At 38.5% G+C, this 19,993-nt stretch overlaps 1 protein-coding gene and 1 long non-coding RNA gene across 2 annotated transcripts; one reads left to right on the plus strand and one right to left on the minus strand.

The window, feature by feature from the left end:
• Positions 1–1,827: 1,827 nt before the first annotated feature.
• LOC130252917 (uncharacterized) lies at positions 1,828–5,551 on the minus strand. Its single transcript, XR_008840467.1, has 2 exons — positions 5,484–5,551; positions 1,828–3,244 (listed from the first exon to the last, which is right to left on the minus strand). It is a non-coding gene; the product is annotated as an uncharacterized LOC130252917 (long non-coding RNA).
• A 132-nt stretch (positions 5,552–5,683) lies between these two features.
• SPCS3 (signal peptidase complex subunit 3) lies at positions 5,684–13,136 on the plus strand. The gene is made up of 5 exons (XM_056491010.1): positions 5,684–5,929; positions 8,294–8,367; positions 10,867–10,943; positions 12,109–12,224; positions 12,693–13,136. The coding sequence occupies exons 1-5, from the start codon at positions 5,787–5,789 to the stop codon at positions 12,823–12,825; spliced, it is 543 nt and encodes a 180-aa protein (XP_056346985.1). The 5' UTR covers positions 5,684–5,786; the 3' UTR covers positions 12,826–13,136.
• Positions 13,137–19,993: the final 6,857 nt, after the last annotated feature.

Here is a 19,993-nt window from a genome sequence, read left to right on the forward strand (position 1 = left end):
TTGGTCTGACACAGTTTAGGCTCTATACAAATCAAGTTATTTAAGCATATGAATGATGCAACCTTTCATTTCTAACATTATGAAAAGATTGTTTATTCTATTGCTAACTCTTAAAGAATTCAAAATCGTTTGAGGTGTTCTGCCTTTCCTAGGAGTTGAAAATACTACTCCTATCTTGGAAAATAATTCTAGTTTACAGACTTGTATGTCTGGATTTCCAGAGAATGGAATTACTGGTCAGGGATTAAATGCCAATCAGAACTTCTGCACATAATTGACATTCTCCATATAACATGTACTTAAAAGCATAAAAAGTAACTCATATACTTAAGTGATTATGAAATTCTAGCTTTCTAACTTTCTCAGTTCATGAAAAAAATAACACTGTAATGTTAAATTTGTATCCCTTTGTTATGCACCACTGGATAGCTGCTTCTCGTAACGGGGATGGAAGCCCCTTCAGCTACCAGTCTGGCAACCAATTCTGCTGCCACATTATCACATGAACATGCCTGATATGCTTAACCAGTCCATCTAATCACTGACAGCTAAGTTCTACCCAGAAGGGAAGTAGGTATGACCAACAAGCTTACAAGTAAATTCAATCTGAGTTCTGCTAGAAACACAGTAAGTTTATTTACAGTATTTGTTGCAGTCCTCTTTGGATACCTAACATAACTCAACTATTAAGAGTATTACAGAAGATTCCAAAGTAAGTCATGTGTGTACTTAGAGACATTACTAAACCCAGAAACGTGTCAGACAGCAGGGACACACAGCCTGCTGACAGACAAACTCTAGCAAATCTTGCCCCCCAGAAGTTTAAAAAGTGACCACCTCCAGTTGCCCATTCCATTCCTCAGCTAAATGTTCCTGCCCCTCTCTCTCCCTTCCTGGAAATCAACAGGAAGGAATGTGTATTGGTACACTCCTCAGTTCAAAATCTGGCAATTTAAACTTGATAAGTTAAAACTAACCCGTTGGACTTTACACTGAAAAAACCACTCCCACCCACCCCCTACAACCCATTCTGCACAGGGCAAATGACCCCCTGGAAAAAGTTGTAGCAAACTATGAGGGGAGAGGTATGTCAAAATGCACATGCATGCTGTCTCTTCATAAGGATACTTCAGCATAATTTTTGATGGCTTTATGTACTGATGTAGGTGCATCAGTGAATCTTGGGAAGAATCTCCTCATTTTGCACCTCTTTCCCTTTGTATAGCTCCTTTCTTGGGTCCAAGCAATTTCCTTCATTGCCAACCATGTCTAGAGAACAGATTCCCTCTTTGGGAATCTAATCTAATTCAACCTCTTCCTTAGGACTGTGGTACCACAGGAGCTACACTAGCTTGACAAACTAACTGCTATTTCTATAGTAAGCAGTGCAACCACCTTATTCATCTAAATTCATGTAACTAAATCTGGTATTTTTGCACTTTTTTTAGTTAATCTTTTCCTCAATGGAGAGAAAAAATGTCACAGTTTCTTATTAAATAGATGCCTCGAAACCAAAACAATACTTGAGCTGTAAATCTTTTGTCATCAATTCTAATTCCTTTCAAAATTGTTAATTTCATTCTATGTTACAGGCTCGCTAAATTTTTCTTTAACCATCTAACTTTTTTCTTCAAAAAATAATTTTTGTTTCTAAGCAGTGAAACCATCCATTTACTTTTATGCCTCCTTTCTTCAAACTTTGTCAGGTTTTCTTCTTGATTAAGTAAAAGTAGTTAAGTGGTATAATTTTTCTTCTTACTATGTAAAGCATACTTTGGTGGTAAGAATGTTGTTAATAAAAGGAAATTACACAGTCAATAGTAGGGGTGAGAGTTAAAAGTTTATTCTGCAAGCTTATGTCATTATGTGCTGACTCCCATGGCTAGTGCTCATAACAGAAAGGCTTTTTCCATCCACTAAAATTGGTATCAGTTAAATGATATCACCATGACAGAGCTAGTAAAACATCTTTTTCTTCAAGCTGAGGCACGACAAGTCTCTGTTTGGTGCTTTTACAAGAGACATAAAAATATCTTGTGATGAAGACTTGCAACTGGCTGAGTGAATGAGGTTAAAACCTGGGTGAGGTGGATCAGTAGTACTCAGGCTTCTTGCCCAGAATGCAAAGCACAGTGAAGGGAGAAAGGTTAAGCTAAATCAGTAATCAGTTTGAATGAATTTACCTCACCTGGCTTCATAAGCTATGGAATGGGCAAACTTCACAGGAGCCAAAAATTAACTGTGTTAGGCTCCAAAACATATTGACTTTGGAGCCAAGAGTATTTGTTTCTCCGTGTGATACATCTTTTATTTTGTTATGTATCATGCCACTAAATGAGACAATGTTGTAAAATATCAACTTCATTCTGAAATCAGAATTTAAAAATTCCTGGAGATTTTCTTGCTGAAGGACTCACAATAATACTACAAAGGCAAGTGAAAATTTCTTCTTGCTTATCTTCTTGTTCTGCATACTGTGTAGATCCAAAGCTAAAAAAATGGAGATGAAAAGAACATTAGAATCAAATGAAGTCCAAAAAGCCTCTTCTATTCATCACCACAGCTTTTCCACACCAGCTGTAAAATTGAGCCATCCAGAAGAGCTGTTAACTGAAAGGGGGCTGTTGCAAGAGACAGCTGATCGTGGCCACATTTATTTTAATCTTCATCTTCCTACCCAGAGCTGCCTAAGAGGCTGTATGCTGCTACTGTCTCTTAAAGAATTAACATCTCAGCAATTAATTAAGGAAAAATTCAAGAAAGTATTTAGACATTTATGGTAAAAAAAAATCAAGAAGTACATACATGTCTCTAGATCAAAAAAGGAGATCTTCATCTATCTAGATGCCAAAGATGCCACAGGCACCTAAACTTTCACCTGTAAAATTAGCCAGAAACTTAAGCCCCAAGAAGGCTAAAGGTGCTGGGCTGAAGTTAACACGTCCCTTTCACTTGAAATTCACAACATACACCCCAAAGTGTCAGCCACCCCAAAGCTCCCATCTATGTGTGCCGTGTTAGACCCAATATGACTTCAGTGGGAAAACAAAGAACTCATGGCAATCTCTGCTGATGGTCAGTGTCAACACTTGCTATTTTGTTTACAGATGATGAAAGGAATCACTCCGTAACTTGAACTTGATCGGAGTAGAAACATGTCAACCAAAGAAAGCAAGCTACTCTCTCTCAAAAGACTACTAATCACCAGCTGCTGACAAGGATCAATCCTGTTGAAGTGCCCGCACTATAAAAAAGAACACATGTTTAATAGATCAAAGAGTGCACAAAAACTCACTTTCAAAGTCACATAATTTTAGGGTAAGGACCAGAAAAGGATGGCAAACTCTACATTTCAGACCTGCTGCCAATCCTATCTCTAAATTTTTCTCAATTAATTTGTAATGAAAAATATGACATTTCTTAAAGTAATAGCTAGCTTGAACACTGACATGCCTTGTGCTCTGCTGGTCTGGGCTTAAGGATGCTGCTTGGGTGTAATGAATATCATTTCACTTCATCTTGGAAATGGACTCCCAAACTTTTCTGCTTCCCCAAGATCCTATAAATTCGTTTCCATAATTATAGTATTTGCTCGATTCCCAGCAACACAATTTATTTAGCTGACAGCGACTTTTGACATTAATATTATGTCACTGCTCTTCACAAAATATCAGATTTTATTATCTTATTTATTATTTTATTTATCAGATTTTCAAAGAAAAATCTAGAACTTACAAACAGCAATTGTGAATAATTACCTCCTCTTCTTCTTTCCACAAGTTTCAAAATTTTTTCCTATTTTGATTTTACAAGATATCAGTCATTAAAAACCTATAGATTTCTGTATTCTGAAACAGTAATAGATCAGTCCTTGAATAAATTTCACCATACTGTGCTTTTAAGTGACATTTATTTAAGGTTTCTACTAAAATAAATCCAAATCTCCACAAGCAATAGCCGTATTTATTCATTGCCTTAAAAACATGAATTTGGCTAAGCCTTTTGATTTTGGTCTTTTGCAGGTACCTAACCACTGCTATAGAAATTTCCTTATTTTATTCCTGCAAGTTCTGCCCAAGGGCCATTTTTTTAATTAAACAGCTGTTTAGTAAGAAAAACTCTAACATGCACTAAAAGCAGGAACAAAGGTGATTTAAGCCTTTTTATTTGTAGATACAAGAAAAATTTTGAGCTATCCTTCTGAAAGCAGCAGACATTTTATGACTCTGAAATGATTAGGTTCCCTAGCTTACAGCAAAAGCTTCCTTAATGCTTCTAAACCTTCAAATATTTTGGGCAAAAGTACCCAGTTTTCAGTAAGAGTAATATAAGGTTTAAGTAACAACAAATTCCAGACCATAAATCATCACAATAATTAATATTTTGAATAGCATAAAATAATAACAAGCCAACAAAAATCTTTAAGCAAGAAACTCTCTGTGCTGGTGAAACTTATTAAATATCAGGTCAAGAATTACAAAATGCAAACCAGAAAAGAGCCTCTTTAGGCTTGTGACTGTTTTCAATGTGGCAAATGCACAGGCACACAGAAACCAACTGCACAGTAGAACACAGAGTTCCCAAAGGAATGTCTCCATAGGTACCTTCACATCCTACAGGCTAACCAGATGTGCTGCAGATACTCAGTCTAGGGGCAAACAAAAAGCCTCAGTATGATGTTTTTCCTTTTCCATTTCCTACCTTTCTCTGCAAAGATTTTTCTTCCCTGATTCATAGACCTGGCTTTTGGCTACAGGTAGGAAAAAATCAGCACTTATATATAATTACAGGTATTTCAGAATGGCCTGACAGCCCCCATCTTCTTCTTCCTAACCCTTCAGTCACCATGAGGCCTTCCACTCTTTTAGACATCCTGCATTCTGTTCCTGTATTAGCAGCACTGGAACCTCAGGGCTGGGAAGAGGAAATTAAATATGACTGAATCACTGCTGACACCCGTTGGCAGCCCCGAGAAATCCCCGTCCATCGGGCCTGCTACAGTTAATACAGACGAATACAGCGGCTGGAAACACCCAAAAAACCGACCACAAAACATTGTAAAAGCTCTCATCCCCCCTGGTTCTCACACGGATACTGCTGCAGGAACGGGCACCAAGCAGGGGCCCCCGGGAGGAGTGAGGAATCACCTCACTACATAAACTGATCTTTGCTGGTACCAATATAAACTGAAATTTCAACCAAATTGGTGGAATAAGGTGAAAGGCTGCCTCACCCTGCCAACGGTGTGAGATCACCACGCCATCACCCGGAAAAAAAAAAAAGGATTCCAAGAAAAAGCCCAGCTGCTAAAGGAAATTTCTAGGCAAGAAGATTGACATACAATGCATGTGTGTAACAACAAAGTGCGAATGAACAGGAACATCCTACCGGAAACGAGGGAGGGAATGGCAAATCACAGTACCAGTGAAAGCAACATGCAGACATCAAGCGAAAACACAAGCCTCCGCCTAAACCCTACTTACAATGATGTATTTCTGTAGCGCAAAAGTTCATCGGGGCCCCCGCCGGAAGGAGCAGCCGGGCAGCGAACCCCCCGCGCGCGCCGCCCTCAGCGCGGCCGCCGTAGCGCGCGCCGCGGCCCCGCCCAGCTCCTGGCGGAAGCGGCCCGGGGCGGGCGGGGGGGGCGGGGCCCCGGCCCGGCAGGCCACGCCCCCCTGCCGCCGGCCGCGCGCGCGCCCCTCGGCCGCCGCCGCCCGCTTCCTGCCGCGTCCGCGCGCCCGCCCCGCCCGAGCAGCGGCCGCAGCCCGGCCGGGCCCAGCGGGGAGATGAACACGGTGCTGTCCCGGGCCAACTCGCTCTTCGCCTTCTCGCTGAGCGTGATGGCGGCGCTCACCTTCGGCTGCTTCATCACCACCGCCTTCAAGGAGCGCAGCGTGCCCGTCCGCATCGCCGTCTCGCGGGTCACGCTGTGAGTGCGGCGGGGCAGGGCCGGGCGCTGCCCGCCGGGGAGGTGCCGGGCCGGGAGCCGGGAGCGGGGCCCGGGGCGGGTGAGGGGACGGGCGGCCGCCCCCCGGCTCCGCGCGCGGCGCTCGGGCCCGGCCTCCTGCGCTGGCGGCCGGGCCAATGGGGGAGCCCCACGACGGCGCGGCCGGGCGGGAGGGAGCGCGGCGAGCCTGCCTGCCGGGCTGGGGAGAGGCGGGCACCGACGGCAGCGCGGGGCTGTTCTGTGAGCGCTCGGTTATCCCGTCGCCGTGCCTTTTAATTAGTAGTTCTCTGGGGTTTCTCCGCCGATAACCTAGCATACTTTCTGTCCTGTGGCGGCAAAGTGATTGGGATGGCTTCTTCTCTGCGGAATGCGCCAGGTGTAGGAGACAATAGCGCATCAAAACATGCTGCCCACACATAAAACGTACTGATAGAAACTCGGGCTGGGAGACCATTTCCCCCCGATTTTGTTGTTGGTTCAGTGTGGGTTTTTTTCTCTGAGGCATCCTCAGAGAAAACTTCCATTAAGTGAAGTATGTGTGATGTGGAGGGCAGGAGTTTCACAAGCATTTGAGCAGCTGTTACAGCCCCCAATGACTGGAGGGAGGTCTTTGCTCCCGTTTTTGCCACGTGGGCCTTTACCAGAGCTCCACAGGGGAATCTGCTCGTAGGACTCTTTAGTGAGCTGCTTTAACTCAGCTCATGTTTTTTGTTTTTTTTTTGTTTGGCTGTTTTTGGCTTAGATTGGGGAGCTAAAGCAGCCCACCTTTGGAAGTGCTTAGTGCCAGGTTGGACGGAGCTCTGCACAACCTAGTGAAAGGTGTCCCTGTCCATGTCAGGGAGGTTGGAACTTTATGATCTTTAGGGTCTCTTCCAACCCAGGCCATTCTGTGATTTGGTGACGATTCTGTCGCTTTGAGAGCCACCACAAGGGAAGTGGCACCGGTGGATGCCTTATTAGGCAGGACTTGAGAGGAGAGATGAATGCAGATAAAGGGACTACCATCATCTTTCAGACTGGTTTAATACCACAGGAGAAAAAAGAACAACCTGTTTCCACGCTACACTGAGGATTGCAACAGTATAAAATTGGCATAAAAGCAAATTATTTGAGTGTTATGGTGAGCTCAGCATATTTAAGGCAGCATAATAATGCCTAATTTGGGTGAAATGTGTCTTGCCAGTCCCTTTTGTGATGCACAGATCTGGTGTTACTGGGAGATGTTATACCTAACCTGCTTCTCGAATGTCTGAGAAGTTGTGGAGACCCCAGTCTTAAGGCCTGCTACTCCACCTGACTGAAAGTGGTTAAGAGATGAAGTCAAGTGCTTGATAAGGTTTACTACTTAAAAAATACTGCTTTTTGCAAAGGGGTGGAAATTCATACCAAGGCTTAATTTGGGAAGATCTGGTGGTGTTTTTCTTAACTGCTGTCTCCAAAAGTGTTTTCTTCACTCGTATACTTTTTTTTTAAATTTGAGATTACTAAACTTGGCTTTAATGAAATGATATTTTAATCGACTGCTTTCCCAACTGGAATAAACTATGAAGTTCATAAAAATTCGTTCCATGAGAAGTTGAGGTTTATAGTTGATTGCCAGGCTAATTGCTTATGGTATGCCTCTTTGTAGATGGTAAGTTGGGTAAATTGATAAGCTTTATGATTGCATATGGAAATATCTGCTGTGTGTCTGTTATTTTGCAGTTGCTCTTTCTATTGTGGTTTAGTGTGGTAATGTGAGGTACTGTTCCAAATGTAGTTTTATAATAAAGCCTTCCAAAATGATACCATTTTCCAGAATGTAGAGGAAAATAACTATTTTCTTCATGCTGTTATTTAAATACATTACAGGAATAAATCTTGAAACTTGTGTGAACTATGCGTGTGAACTGTTTTATTCAAATGTTTGGAGCACGAGAGTCTTTGTTTTTTCAAGGATAGTTTAGAAATAAAGTTGAAAATGATTGCCAGCAGACTGCTATGCTGATAGTATCCCAATCAGTTTTACATATTTGGGGATGCTAAAACATATTTTACTAAAATTGAAAATGAAATTGAGTGCAGTCCAGCTTAGATACAGATTCTTGTTAACAGGAAGACATCAATAGGCTATTTGTATGTCTTAGACACTGTGGTGGCAGGGTCTGACATTTAAAATTGGGACACCATAATTTCTGGAAGGTAGGTGTTAGTTTGTAATGTCTATTACATTTTTACTAGAAGTATTTAAAACAAAATACAGAAAATGGATGAGGGAAATATCTAATAAGAACTATAATTTATGTAGTGTGTAAGAGACAAATAATGAGAAAGGATAATCTTGTGTTGTGTTTTGTTTTCTCTTAGAAAAAATGTAGAAGACTTCACTGGACCTAGAGAAAGAAGTGATCTGGGATTCGTCACATTTGACATTACTGCAGATATCCTTAATGGAAAAAAATGGTTTGCAAACTTTCTGGAATAAGAACACTTTGATGTCTATTTTTGTTACCTTATAACCTTCAGATATTCAGGACTTGGGGAAAACTAGCAATTTGTCTTAAAATAAAAATTTAAAGCAGCTAAACATAGTATTTTGCATAGCTATGGCAGTGAAATAGAACTTCAGCCAGCTGTTTGGTGTCTAGTAGATGACAAGTTGTTTAATGCCTGTTTTTAAAATCAGTCTCTATTGTGAAGTGCACTGGATCTAATAAAGGGGAGTGCAGTCTAACATCTAGATGTTATTACTTTTAAGTGAAGTTTGTATCAGTGGTTTGAGGAGTGAAATAATGGTAGAGTTTATCTAGCATATTGTTTTGAATGTCATACCTAATCTAGGAACTGTACCTTTCATACTCATTTTGTTGTGAGGCTTTCAAAGTTCTGACTGTAAAACAGTTGCATAGAAGTACTTGTCTTCTAAAAACAAAGAAGACATTGTAATCCTTTACTTGCTCAGATGTTAAACACTCTAATCTTTAGTATTGCATACTGTGAAATTCATTGGGAAGCATATGATTTACTAAAAAATTTATCACATTGGTTTTTGGCCTCTTTCTCAATTGCTGTTGCAGTTTTGCAGTTTTTCTTTTGTATTTCTGTGCTTCCCAGCTAGTCTGGATTTAGGCTCTTGAAAGAGTTTTTCTGTAGAAGTCAGTACCAAATAATAAGTGGTGTGTGCAGGTGATTACACTAAACTGTATTTTGCAGCTGGTCTGAGAATCCTGGGATTTTTTCCCTGTCTGCTGGATTTTGTCACTGTTATGCAGGATACCAATTCCCCCTGTGTTTCAGTTTCACTATTTTGAAGAATGCTGTGTTGTGCAAGCAGACCACACAAAATGCAACTCTTCATACAAACACTGGATAAACAGGCTAATCAGATTTTTGCAGGTCTGTCTGCGCAGGAATAAGAGGATTTTTTTTTATCATCTGGAAGCAGGAGAGCTAAGCTCCTAAGTCTGAGTTTTACCTCTGAAATGCTTATACATACTAAAATCGGAGACTGAAATTCTAAAGTAGATGCATAGACTTGTATACATTGTGTATGGAGAGAAGCAGAGCAAGGCAGGACAGGACCTCTAAAAGAAATGTTCTTATGCAAGGATTAGTCTGCAGTATGTGGGCATAAAGATTCCATGTTTGAATGACTTCTACTAGTAACAGCCTTTTTTTTAATAGATTTCTGAGTGAGTCTCTCATGCCTGGCATAAATAAAGCTTGCAATATTTAGAGCTGTAAAATGCAACTGTCTAGTGGGATTTTTTGTTCAAAATTTTTAGAGAGATACAGGTACATGGACTGTCTTAACTACCAGAAAGAAGTTGTTAGTCCTGGGAGAAGTTAAATAAAATGGCAGTTAGAAAAAGGAACTAAGCAAAGGAAAGGGAAACAGTTTTCACAAACTCCTTTAAGCTTATTTAATTAATTGCTGACTTTTGCAAGTAACAAGAAATCCCGTCAAGGAGAGGTTCGAGATCTTGTTTGATATTTTGAGCCAGATGACAAAAAATGTTCAAGTAAAATAATCCTACCTATGTGATAGCAGTTAAATATTTAACTCTTTCCTTTCTTGCCCTTTGATTTAGTAGCTTAAAAACATGTTTGTCTTGAGATAAGTGGAAGAAGAAAAAATAGATTTTGAGGCTGATTAGGGAATCTATTTATTCTTTGAGATAATGAGAAATAGAATACAAAAGAGGACTAGGAAATAAAAGATTACATCTAATCTGTTGTGAATTTAAAAAGTCTTTTATTTAGCAGTCACACGTTGTTAAATAAATAGACAGCTATGTGGAATCCCAGCATTATTATACTGTCTCAAATGGCAGTCATCAGTTCTTTACTGTTGATCTAAAATCTGAGCAGAGTTTTGAGTCTAATGAGCTTTCTTTGTTGTTAATAGGGAATCGAATTTGTGAATTTTTAGGGATCCCTTCCAATGCAAAATGCTTCCCATATTCTAATTTCTCTAACATGGGCATTAAGGGCTCTTTGAATTCCCTACGCTTCACAGTTTTGTATTTATATATTATTTAACATTATTGTATTTGGATACGAGGGTTCTCTGATAGTACAAAAAATTGCTTTGAGGATATTTATGGAAGAATTGTCGTGACTTACATTTAAGGTTTTATAATAGGTTGTCTAGAAGAGGATTCTGGTTACTAGCTTGCAGTGTCAAATATAGAACTCTTAAATTGTTGGAGGAGAAATAGCTGCTAGATTTATAAATAGTACAAAGAAATACCCACCTAAAAACCTGTCATTTTATTATGATTAAAATATGTGTTCAAACTGCTGGCAGTGCTCAGATTTAATGAGTAAGATGAAGTATGTTGAAAGATAAGAGCTAACTGTAATGATTATAAACTACTTAGCTCTAGTAAAAATAAGATTATGTAAGTACTGTATGGTATTTTTCTTAACTTGCATACATTTGCAGAGTATATTTGATTGGAATGTTAAACAATTGTTTCTATATTTGTCTGCAGAATATTCAACGAAAAACAATGTAAGTATTGAAAAGAAATCTGAAGCAATTGGCCATTTTAGTACTGCAGCTATTTTTAAAGATTCTGTAGTTCTGCTGAGAAGAATCAAGCCACCAGCATTTCCTACTAGCCTGGGCTGGTTTTACTGGCCTTGATCATTATTTTCTTGACAGCTTAACTGTAGGCTGGGAAGTTCACCTCCATGAAACCTAACTTGATATACACCCAGTAGAATGGGAGAAAAATAACACATGCCTTGTGTTGCAATATACTTACAGTAGGAGACTGTAAATGAGTTCTTTAACCTTTTCTGTCCATTTTACTTTTTTCCTAAATTTCTGCTGTTACTACTGGGCTACCTTTGAATAGCTGAACTCCCTTTTCACTGATCTGATAGAAGCTATATGGAACAGTCTTTAAATAAATTACTTTAATGAAACACCATGCTGGCATGGTACCAATTCAAGTTAAAAGCTGCTGTGGTCACATTGCAAGGATATGGTGAAAACTTGGGGTTTTCTTAACCTGAACAAAACTGTCTTTTTTTTTATTTCCTTTTTCTTTTTTTGAAGTACCTTAGTTACATGGAACAAGATGGTGGATGTTGTGTTTGTACTAGGACAGTTTTTATGGTTTCTGTGATTTTATTGTATTGTTCCATATTTTAAATTTCGTTCCTACGTAAATCACCACTTCTCACAAATACTGGGAAGTATTTTTCTAAATTGTTCCATAAAGTACTAAATAAGACTGTTTAGTATCTACTTAAAAGAACAGGATAAAGTTTTGGTAATGTCAGAACTTCAGGGGAATTATGCTTGCAATTCAAGTAGATGTTTCCATTAAAGTCAGAAAAACGTTAAAGACGTAAGCATGATAACACAGTTTAAAGTGACTTGCCTTTGCAATTCAGAGGAAACCTCTTCATGCTTTGTAATTCTTCTAAAGCATATGACTTTTAAAAAATTTCTTTCTTGTGTTTTAAGATGTTCCTTGTTGTTTCCATGCCACACTTCACTGTGTAGTAGTGTTACATTACCCCATTGGCAGCATTATTTCGTTAAATTAATTATGGATTGCAAACATGTACTTCAGGGGTTTTAGATGAGTAGTTCAATAAAGGTCCAGTGTCTGAATATGATCTGGTAAGGTACCTTGCTGACTTACTTACAATTGTGATTTTAGGTCCTAAATCAGGTGGTCCTCTGGGACAAGATCATGTTACGAGGAGATAACCCAAGGCTGTCCTTAAAAGACATGAAGTCAAAGTACTTTTTCTTTGATGATGGAAACGGTCTCAAGTAAGTAAATATTTGTTTTATTACTGTTAGTCATCGTATTTATGACTAAATAAATATGATTTATTTACATACTTTGCACTTCGTACATGTGTTCATTGGTGTGGTAAGGTACCTATGTTCTATCTGATAGTCTGTAATCTCTGTTGCATCTTTGATTGTTAGAAGATGACCTTAGGATACAAGATATCCTATGTATCCTATATATGTATACTAAAAGATGCACTGCTGTTACCAGCAGCAGGCTTTTCTGGGTTTCTGCCTTCAGTGTGTGTAAAATTGGTTCTGTAATGCACTCAACTCCAAAGGTAAAAAAACCAAAATAAGCAGGCAGTAACTACCTCAAATTAAACAGCGTATTGTTTCTGAACCAGGTAAACAATCTGTATCCTAATGTATTTAATACTAGTAACTGTTAATTAAATCAGTTAACTTGAGTATTTGTGCTGAAAGTCTTTGTTGCTTTTGCAGGGGAAACAGGAATATCACCTTGACTCTCTCCTGGAATGTTGTACCAAATGCTGGCATTCTACCTCTTGTAACAGGATCAGGACATGTGTCTGTACCTTTCCCAGATACCTATGAAACAACAAAAAGTTATTAAATTATAGTACTGAATCATAAGCAAAATATTTTTATACTTGTATATTGTGGATACATTTTATTGCAGTTTCTTCTTGCATCCCATACAACTTTTCACTGAAAGGAACTTAATTTCCTCAGGCTAGTAGTATAGGAAAAGGAAATGAAAATTCAGGGTTTTCATTTTTTTAAAATAAAACATTGAAGCTGAAACTTAAGGGAAAGGTGAATTGCAGAGTAATGGTTTTAAGGGGGGAAAACTGAGGATTTTTTTTTCCTAGCCATCAAAGTATAGCTCTCTTTTTCTTTTTAATAAATATTTTTAAACCAGAAGATAGTATTCCTTTGTTTGGGCTTTTTAGGTACTGTGATATTTATTTTGTGTAGAACTCAAATACACCTTCTGGAGTTGGTTTCTGGGAGTGCCTGAAAGGAGCAGCTGTTCCATTTTAGGGCATTTTTTTGAATCTATGTGTAGTGTGTTACAGCAAGCTAAGCTTGGTCCTTTCTAGGACTGCCAGCACCTACTTAGAAAACTGATGGTTCCTTGTCTGTCAGTCTCCATCAGATCTAGAGTGCCACTGATGTAGCCCACATCTAGTTCTATATTACAGCTGCTTGCAATGCAGCAAGTCTTAAGACTTTAAGCATAAGGCCAAGTCAGTAAGAAAAGTAAAAGCTTTAGGTAAAGAAAGGCTTTTCTGAAATGGAATCTCTAGATTTTTTTTTTTAGGATCTTTTCATCAAGAAGAATTGCTTCTGCTTGTTCCAGAAGGGGCTGAGACAACTAATATTAGAGAGGACCTTCCATAGCAAGGAATAGAAGTTCCCTAAACAGCCTGGGTAAACCTTTCCATAATAGAGGACTTCCCCATGGTAAGATAGAATAATTGAGGGAGATTTACCAGCTTGAGTGTCAGTGAGTCTGCCTGCAAGTCTTGCTGAGTTGCATGAACCAGGAAGGGTAGCAAGCAGCGTGTGGCAGCTTCAGTCAGCACCTCTGTGGGAAAAGTGGCCTGTATCTGCACATCCCCCTGTGTGTGCTCCTTCCCCCAGCTGCAGTGTGAGTGCTGTCAGGGTTGGGAGGATGGAAGGAGCAGGGTATCAGGATGGCCTTGTGGCAGCAGCAGTGGTTTGTAGTGATTGACTGGTGCATTTAGCTCATCGGATATCCAGGAGGAGGAACGCGCGCCGCTATCGCCTTCCTGGCACGGTCTGTCATTTACACATGTGTCCTCAAAGTGTGACAGGGGAATTCATTGCCAGACAGGGAATGTTCTGGATGTACTGGTGACTTGGAAAAAGAGGGAACTAAACTGTAAATCAGAAAAAAAAAAAATAGGAAAAATAAGAACTGCGTGAAAAAGTGGAAAACCTTACAAAAGAAGTGCAAAAGATTGGAGCAGAGTATCCCCCCCTTTGTTTTGAGTTCACCTAAGAGCCAATTGATTTTGAGGGAACCAATTTGCTTTTAAAAAGGGGTCTTTAATATTTGTGAATTATCCCTAAGTGACTAATACCTTCTTGATGGTGTATTAATCAAAAAGGTCTTGAAAAAAATTCCTAAAAGGTGCTTTGTCTTTAAAAACAAAATTTTAAGTGCAAAAATTAAAAATCTTTTTTCACATGAATGTTTTAGGAGAATTTGTCATTTGTATCCAGCATATTTGCATGAATTTCAGTTCTCTGAATTTGTGCTGCTTTCTGGGGTAGTATAATCAGCACACTGAAACACTATTTTTGCTGTGCTTTGATATCAAATTTATATATGGCTCTAAAAACTGTTACAGAGAACTTAGAACCGTCATAGAGAAGGAAAAGAAAATATTTTTATAGATAATTGGGCAAAGTTGTGGGTTTGTTTTGGTAATTGCTGAATAAGTGGTTGGTTTTTTTCATAAATTACATTCTTGAATTGTTCACTGAAGCATTTCTTGTGGCTTGGCATTCAACCACTTCCCTGCATTCCTTTGGCAGTATTCTTCCATTGAATATAATGTCTGCCTATTAAAGAGAAGCTTTAACTACAAAGACAGGGATCCACTGGCAAGGAGCATCAGAGACAAAGCTTTCTTTCCAACAAAATGCTATATTCCTCCCAGCAGACAGTAGCAGAATTTCAAGACAAACTTTGGAGCTTTCAAATGTGATGTTTGATGCTTTAATAGCCTTTCCCTGTGAAGAGAAATTATGTTTGAGGTAAGCATTTAGAGGATGAGGAAGACACCATCATGGAATTCAAGGTTCTTGGAGAGAAGAACTTGTTTTTATCCTGAGGAAAAGGCCAGCATAGATGAGCCCTCGATGCTCTAATAGCTTGGTTTTTATTCCTGAGCTACTAAGTTGGTTCAGGGTTTAAGAAGGCAAATTCCTTAACTGATCTCTATAAAAAAAGTAAAAAGCCTTTCAAAAAGTCAAATGGGTACTGTATTTTGTTGTGACAATTCTCAAACAGTTTGTAAAATGAATGTGTTTATGTGGGAACTAATGGTATTTACTTCCTCTTGTCTCACACATTGTGAAGAGCTAATATTGCTAGCAGCTGATTGTTCTCTTACCTGTCTTGCTGTTTTATGGAGTAATATGTACAGACAAGGTATTTCCTGGCAAGCGATTTACTTCATGGGAAGAGGCTGAACTGAAAATGCGTAAGATACATTTCAGATAGTAATTTTTAAGTGTGGTTCTGGAGACAGGAGTTCTCGTGTAAGGACTGAGAAATGGAAATTTTGAAAGTCGGCTGAGTTTCCATTTGCTGTCAAAAACATGCAGCACTACATTGACAACTCTAATAGCTTTGAAAAATCTGTTTAGAGCTCTGCTCCCCTGAACATGCAGTCTTATTTATGGGTGGCTCTACAGTTACTGGAAATAGAAAGACATTGGGAAAATAAATTACTTCTATTCGTTGTTAATTCTTTTAATATGTTTCTTTTGAACAATGAAATTAAAGCTATCTAATATGTTGCTTACTAGCAAGATTTCAATAGAGTTCCTGCATAATTTTTGAACTACAACCATCAAAAATGTTTCTTTGAAATTTCTTCAAGATTATTGGTTTTGCAGAGCAGTTCTGCAAAATGAAAGCTATTTAGGCTGAAAGTTCAGGTACTGGAGAAGCAATCTTATTCCAAATTCATGTCAGAAAATACAGAATAACTTTGTCAGACTTCAGGAAAAGTTTTTCTGGTTTATTTGGCCGCTTTGTTTTTGTATTTTTTTCATTAAAACAGTTAAAAACTTTTAAAAACATTTTAAGTTGTTCATTAGAACAAAAACGCCAACAGGCGTATATTGTTTGGCCTGAAAAGTCCCATTCTATATGTATTGGTAAATGCTTATATTGCAGTAGTTATATCAGGCATCTTTTTGTTAAACAAAAAAAATCCAAAACTTAGCTTGAACAAGCCAAATCTTTTCTGGAGCTTCTTCTGGTGCCCTCCAACACTTCCCTCAAACCATTTTCTCAAATCATCACGTTATTGAAGATAATGGGCTGAAGATGAGAACAGATGGAAATAAGTGAGTATTCAGTAGTAAGAATGGTCATAGAACAGTTTGGGTTGGAAAGGACCTTTATAGGCTATCTAGTCCAACCCTTCTACAATGAGCTGGGCCAGCTCCAACCACATCAGGCTGCCCAGAGCCCCATCCAGCCTGACCTGAATGTTTCCTGGAATGGGACATCTAACACCCCTGGGCACCATGGTCAGTGTTTCACCACCCTCATTGTAAAAAACTTCTTCCTTATATCAAATAAAATCCACGCTTCTTTAATTTAAAACCATTATCCCTTGTCCTATCTCAACAAGCCCTGCTAAAATGTTAATGCCTATCTTTCTTCAGGGCCCCTTCAAGTGCTGGAAGACCTCAAGTAGAAGTCCCTGGAGCCTGCTCCAGGCTGAACAGACCAATTCTAATAATCTTCATGGCCAGAATTTTTCTATCTCCATCCTCTCCTCTTTCCCTTCTCTCACACTTCCCTCCCTCTCACTACCCTGTTTACTCCAAGCTTCAACACAACTGCTTTTTTTGATCATTAATGGTCTAATAATGAAATTCTAAATCCTCTGTGAATAACCTGTTTGGAAAATGAAGTGGAAAAAGAACAGCTATGGGTTAGTCATGGACAAATTCACCTGGAACTTTCCTCTGCTTTCCACCTGTATTCCCTTTTGCTCCATAGTAGCTCTCCTGTAAATTCTGAAGAAATACCTGGCACTCTTAAAATGATAGAACTGACAGAAATGGGTTAGAGAGAACATAAATATTTTCAGTGCTAGAGGACCATGACAGTGAGCAAGCATTTCTGTAATTTGAAGACATGTTTGTATTGTACCACTAACTTTGTTAACAGCAGTCATCATGTGTTTTACAGTTGGAATGCAGTGACTTCCAAGTGCTTTACAAGAAAAATTCACATTTGGTTCCAGAAAGATCCTGGCATTCTTAAGCCATACTGAAAGTGCTTTGGCAAGCAACAGCCTTCAAAACAGTACCCTTGGCTAACTAGAATTGCCTGTGTGCCATGTGATAAACCCACCGCAGGTACCACCAGCTGGCTGTACAGGTGGTTGGTAACCAGAAAGGGTAATTGAGAACTCTTGTTTGGGGAGTTCTTCAGCAGAACTAGGATTTGGATGCCATGTAGGGGGTTTTGCAAAGTGCACAGGAGGTACAGTGCTATTCATTCAGTCTGCCTCCCTGCTCAGTGTTTCTTCTTGCTTTGTCAGGGTTTGCTTTTGTTTTCTAAGAGACTGCTATGGTCATGTGTGCTTGTGCTGAAGGGAATTTGTTTGATTTGGTACACAGATGAGGTTTCTGAGTATGGTGATAGGAGCTATGAGGTGGGTATAGAAGATAAACACTAATTTCTGAGTTGAAATGTGAAAATATTTGCATTTAAGAATGGTTAGTATTGGATGTAGTTATGAGAGGCAGGCAGAGTTCTTTTTTGTGAGACATAATAACTAAAGATTGAGATAAAACTAGCTTAACTATGATTTGGAAGTAACAGTGATGTGATTGTGGCTGCTGAAATCTTTCTGGGTTTTGTGTTTTGTTGTTTGGTGGGGTTTTTTTGGTTTATTGATTTTTGCTTTTTTTTTTTTTTTTTTTTTTTTACTTTTATTTCTAAAAGGTAAATTTCTTCCTGTTTTCTTTCTTTCTCTTAGTTCTGAAAGAAAGAGAGAGCAAGGGTTTCCTTTTCTTCCCTGGCCTTTCTAGTCCCTGTTGCTCATTAAATATTACTTGTTCATTTCCATTTTACTTTGGGAATTGGTATAGTAAGAAAGAGAAGAGGACACTGGTGCCTGCATTCTAACTGCATGTATGGCAAGAACCAATATTAACATTCTTTTTAAACACTGGTTTTGGGGGTTTTTATATTTTCAAATTTTAAGATTAAAAAGTAAAATGTTTTGTATATTTTAATGCTGTAATGAAATAACTTAAATACTGTATATCTCATCAGATATGTTATCTGAGCTCTCTGTAAGGACTGCCTCATTTCACAAGCTTTGATCCACATGAGCAGTGTACTTTGCCTAGTTGTCACCTCTGCATTGTCAAGTGTCTCTCCTAAAAAGGAGTATCTCCTTAGGATTTGTTTTTTCAAAGTTAATAAAACTTTTTTTGGCTAATAGGTGTAGGCAGAGTCTTTGACTAGATGACTGTCATTTTTCCCTGTCCCTCACTTTAATAAGTTATTAATCAGTAATTTGTTAAGCAAATGTTGGCATCCTTAGCATGGATAGCAGCCCACTCCTCAAAATGAGATAACTGTGTAGGAATCCATCAATATTCATCAAAGCCACCTAGGTGTCTTGAGATAAGAGATGTCTGGGTTTGTCTGTTTGTTTGTTTGTGTCTGGATACTTGGCATAATAGTAATGTCAGGAGGTTGGTAGTGATGTCTCTTTTAACGCTCTCCTGATCCCAGGATGAGAATTTCCCCACTACTATGAAATTCCTAATTTTTAGTATTAAGGAAAACAAAGAATGGGGAACTTCTGTTTGTACTTGATATAACAAGCTGTTATCCTTTCAGGGAGATCCAGTAAAATATGTGTGTGTGTGTATCTGTTGTTCAATGTAATCCTTCAAGAACTGGTCAGCACCAGGGAACTTCAGCAATTTTTATTTCAGTGCTGTTTATATTTCAGTGGAACCAGTAGCAAACACTGAGATTTATCTGGCCACTTCTACAGGGTGCAGCACCAATTTAACCCTTTCCCTTAGGGAGCTATATGAGGTTTAAATGACTTGTTTTCCTGCATCCAAAGTGAAGTTTTTTGATGGGTTGGATTTTAATTAATTTTTGTATTCTTTTAGGTTTCTCTCTATTTTTTATTTATTTATTTATTTTTTGTTTACCTTATGCCAAAGAGAATTGCAGATGGTTTGCTCTAAGAAAACTGATGTACATTTGCCATTAAATTTATGGTAACTCTTTTATGCTCTCTTTTTGGTGGTGTATAGTTTTTATGTTACTCAGCACCAGAAATACACATTATGACATACGAGTTCAAGAGAAACTGTACCAGGTTTTAATTACACGTGATTGTTTCTGTTGGTTCAGAGGGAAAATGAAAAACCAAAAATTAATGAAGGCATTCTTTTAGTTTACAGAAGAAAATCTTGTCCAACAAAATTTTATTTTTGTTTGGAATGAAGGATCAGTTTCTGTGGCTGAAGACGTTCTGCTCTTTCATATCCATATAGGGTTTGACCAAATGTCCCTTATAAAATTTATGAAATTTTTTTCCCTTCTAAGTTTTGGTTTTATAAAAGAGTTTTTTGTTTGTTGATTTGTTTGTTTGTTTACCACTTCCATATTACTCCATATTAAAGAATTCATACAATATTTTAGTTTCTCATTTTCCTGGGTATATTCTTTCCTTCCTATTTTCTACTTGTGATCCAGCAAGATTATTTTAATTCTGACCCTTTAGTGCACAAAATTAGTTACTGAATTGTGCTTTAGCAAGAAATCGTGTTACAAAGGTACATTATAAAAATCACAAGTGCCTGGATATTTTAAAATTGTGTCCTAGTTATCCATACTAAAAATTCCTCAGATTTTAGAAAAAGAACTGTGCCATACATGAGAGGTGAAAGGCTGAAAGCCTTCATTTGGTCCATTCTGGGGCAGTGCCCTCTGCTGCTTTTTCTAGAGAAATATCCTTTAT

This window comes from Oenanthe melanoleuca, chromosome 4 (genome assembly GCF_029582105.1).
Source record: "Oenanthe melanoleuca isolate GR-GAL-2019-014 chromosome 4, OMel1.0, whole genome shotgun sequence".
In the NCBI taxonomy this organism is placed as follows: Eukaryota; Metazoa; Chordata; class Aves; order Passeriformes; family Muscicapidae; genus Oenanthe; species Oenanthe melanoleuca.

Excerpts from the sequence above, each read along its gene's own strand:
- SPCS3 (XM_056491010.1), top strand. The coding sequence starts at position 5,787 with ATGAACACGGTGCTGTCCCGGGCCAACTCGCTCTTCGCCTTCTCGCTG. Across the intron at positions 8,368-10,866 it reads CACATTTGACATTACTGCAG|ATTTGCAGAGTATATTTGAT; the intron begins ATATCCTTAATG and ends TAACTTGCATAC. Across the intron at positions 10,944-12,108 it reads AATATTCAACGAAAAACAAT|GTCCTAAATCAGGTGGTCCT; the intron begins GTAAGTATTGAA and ends TTGTGATTTTAG.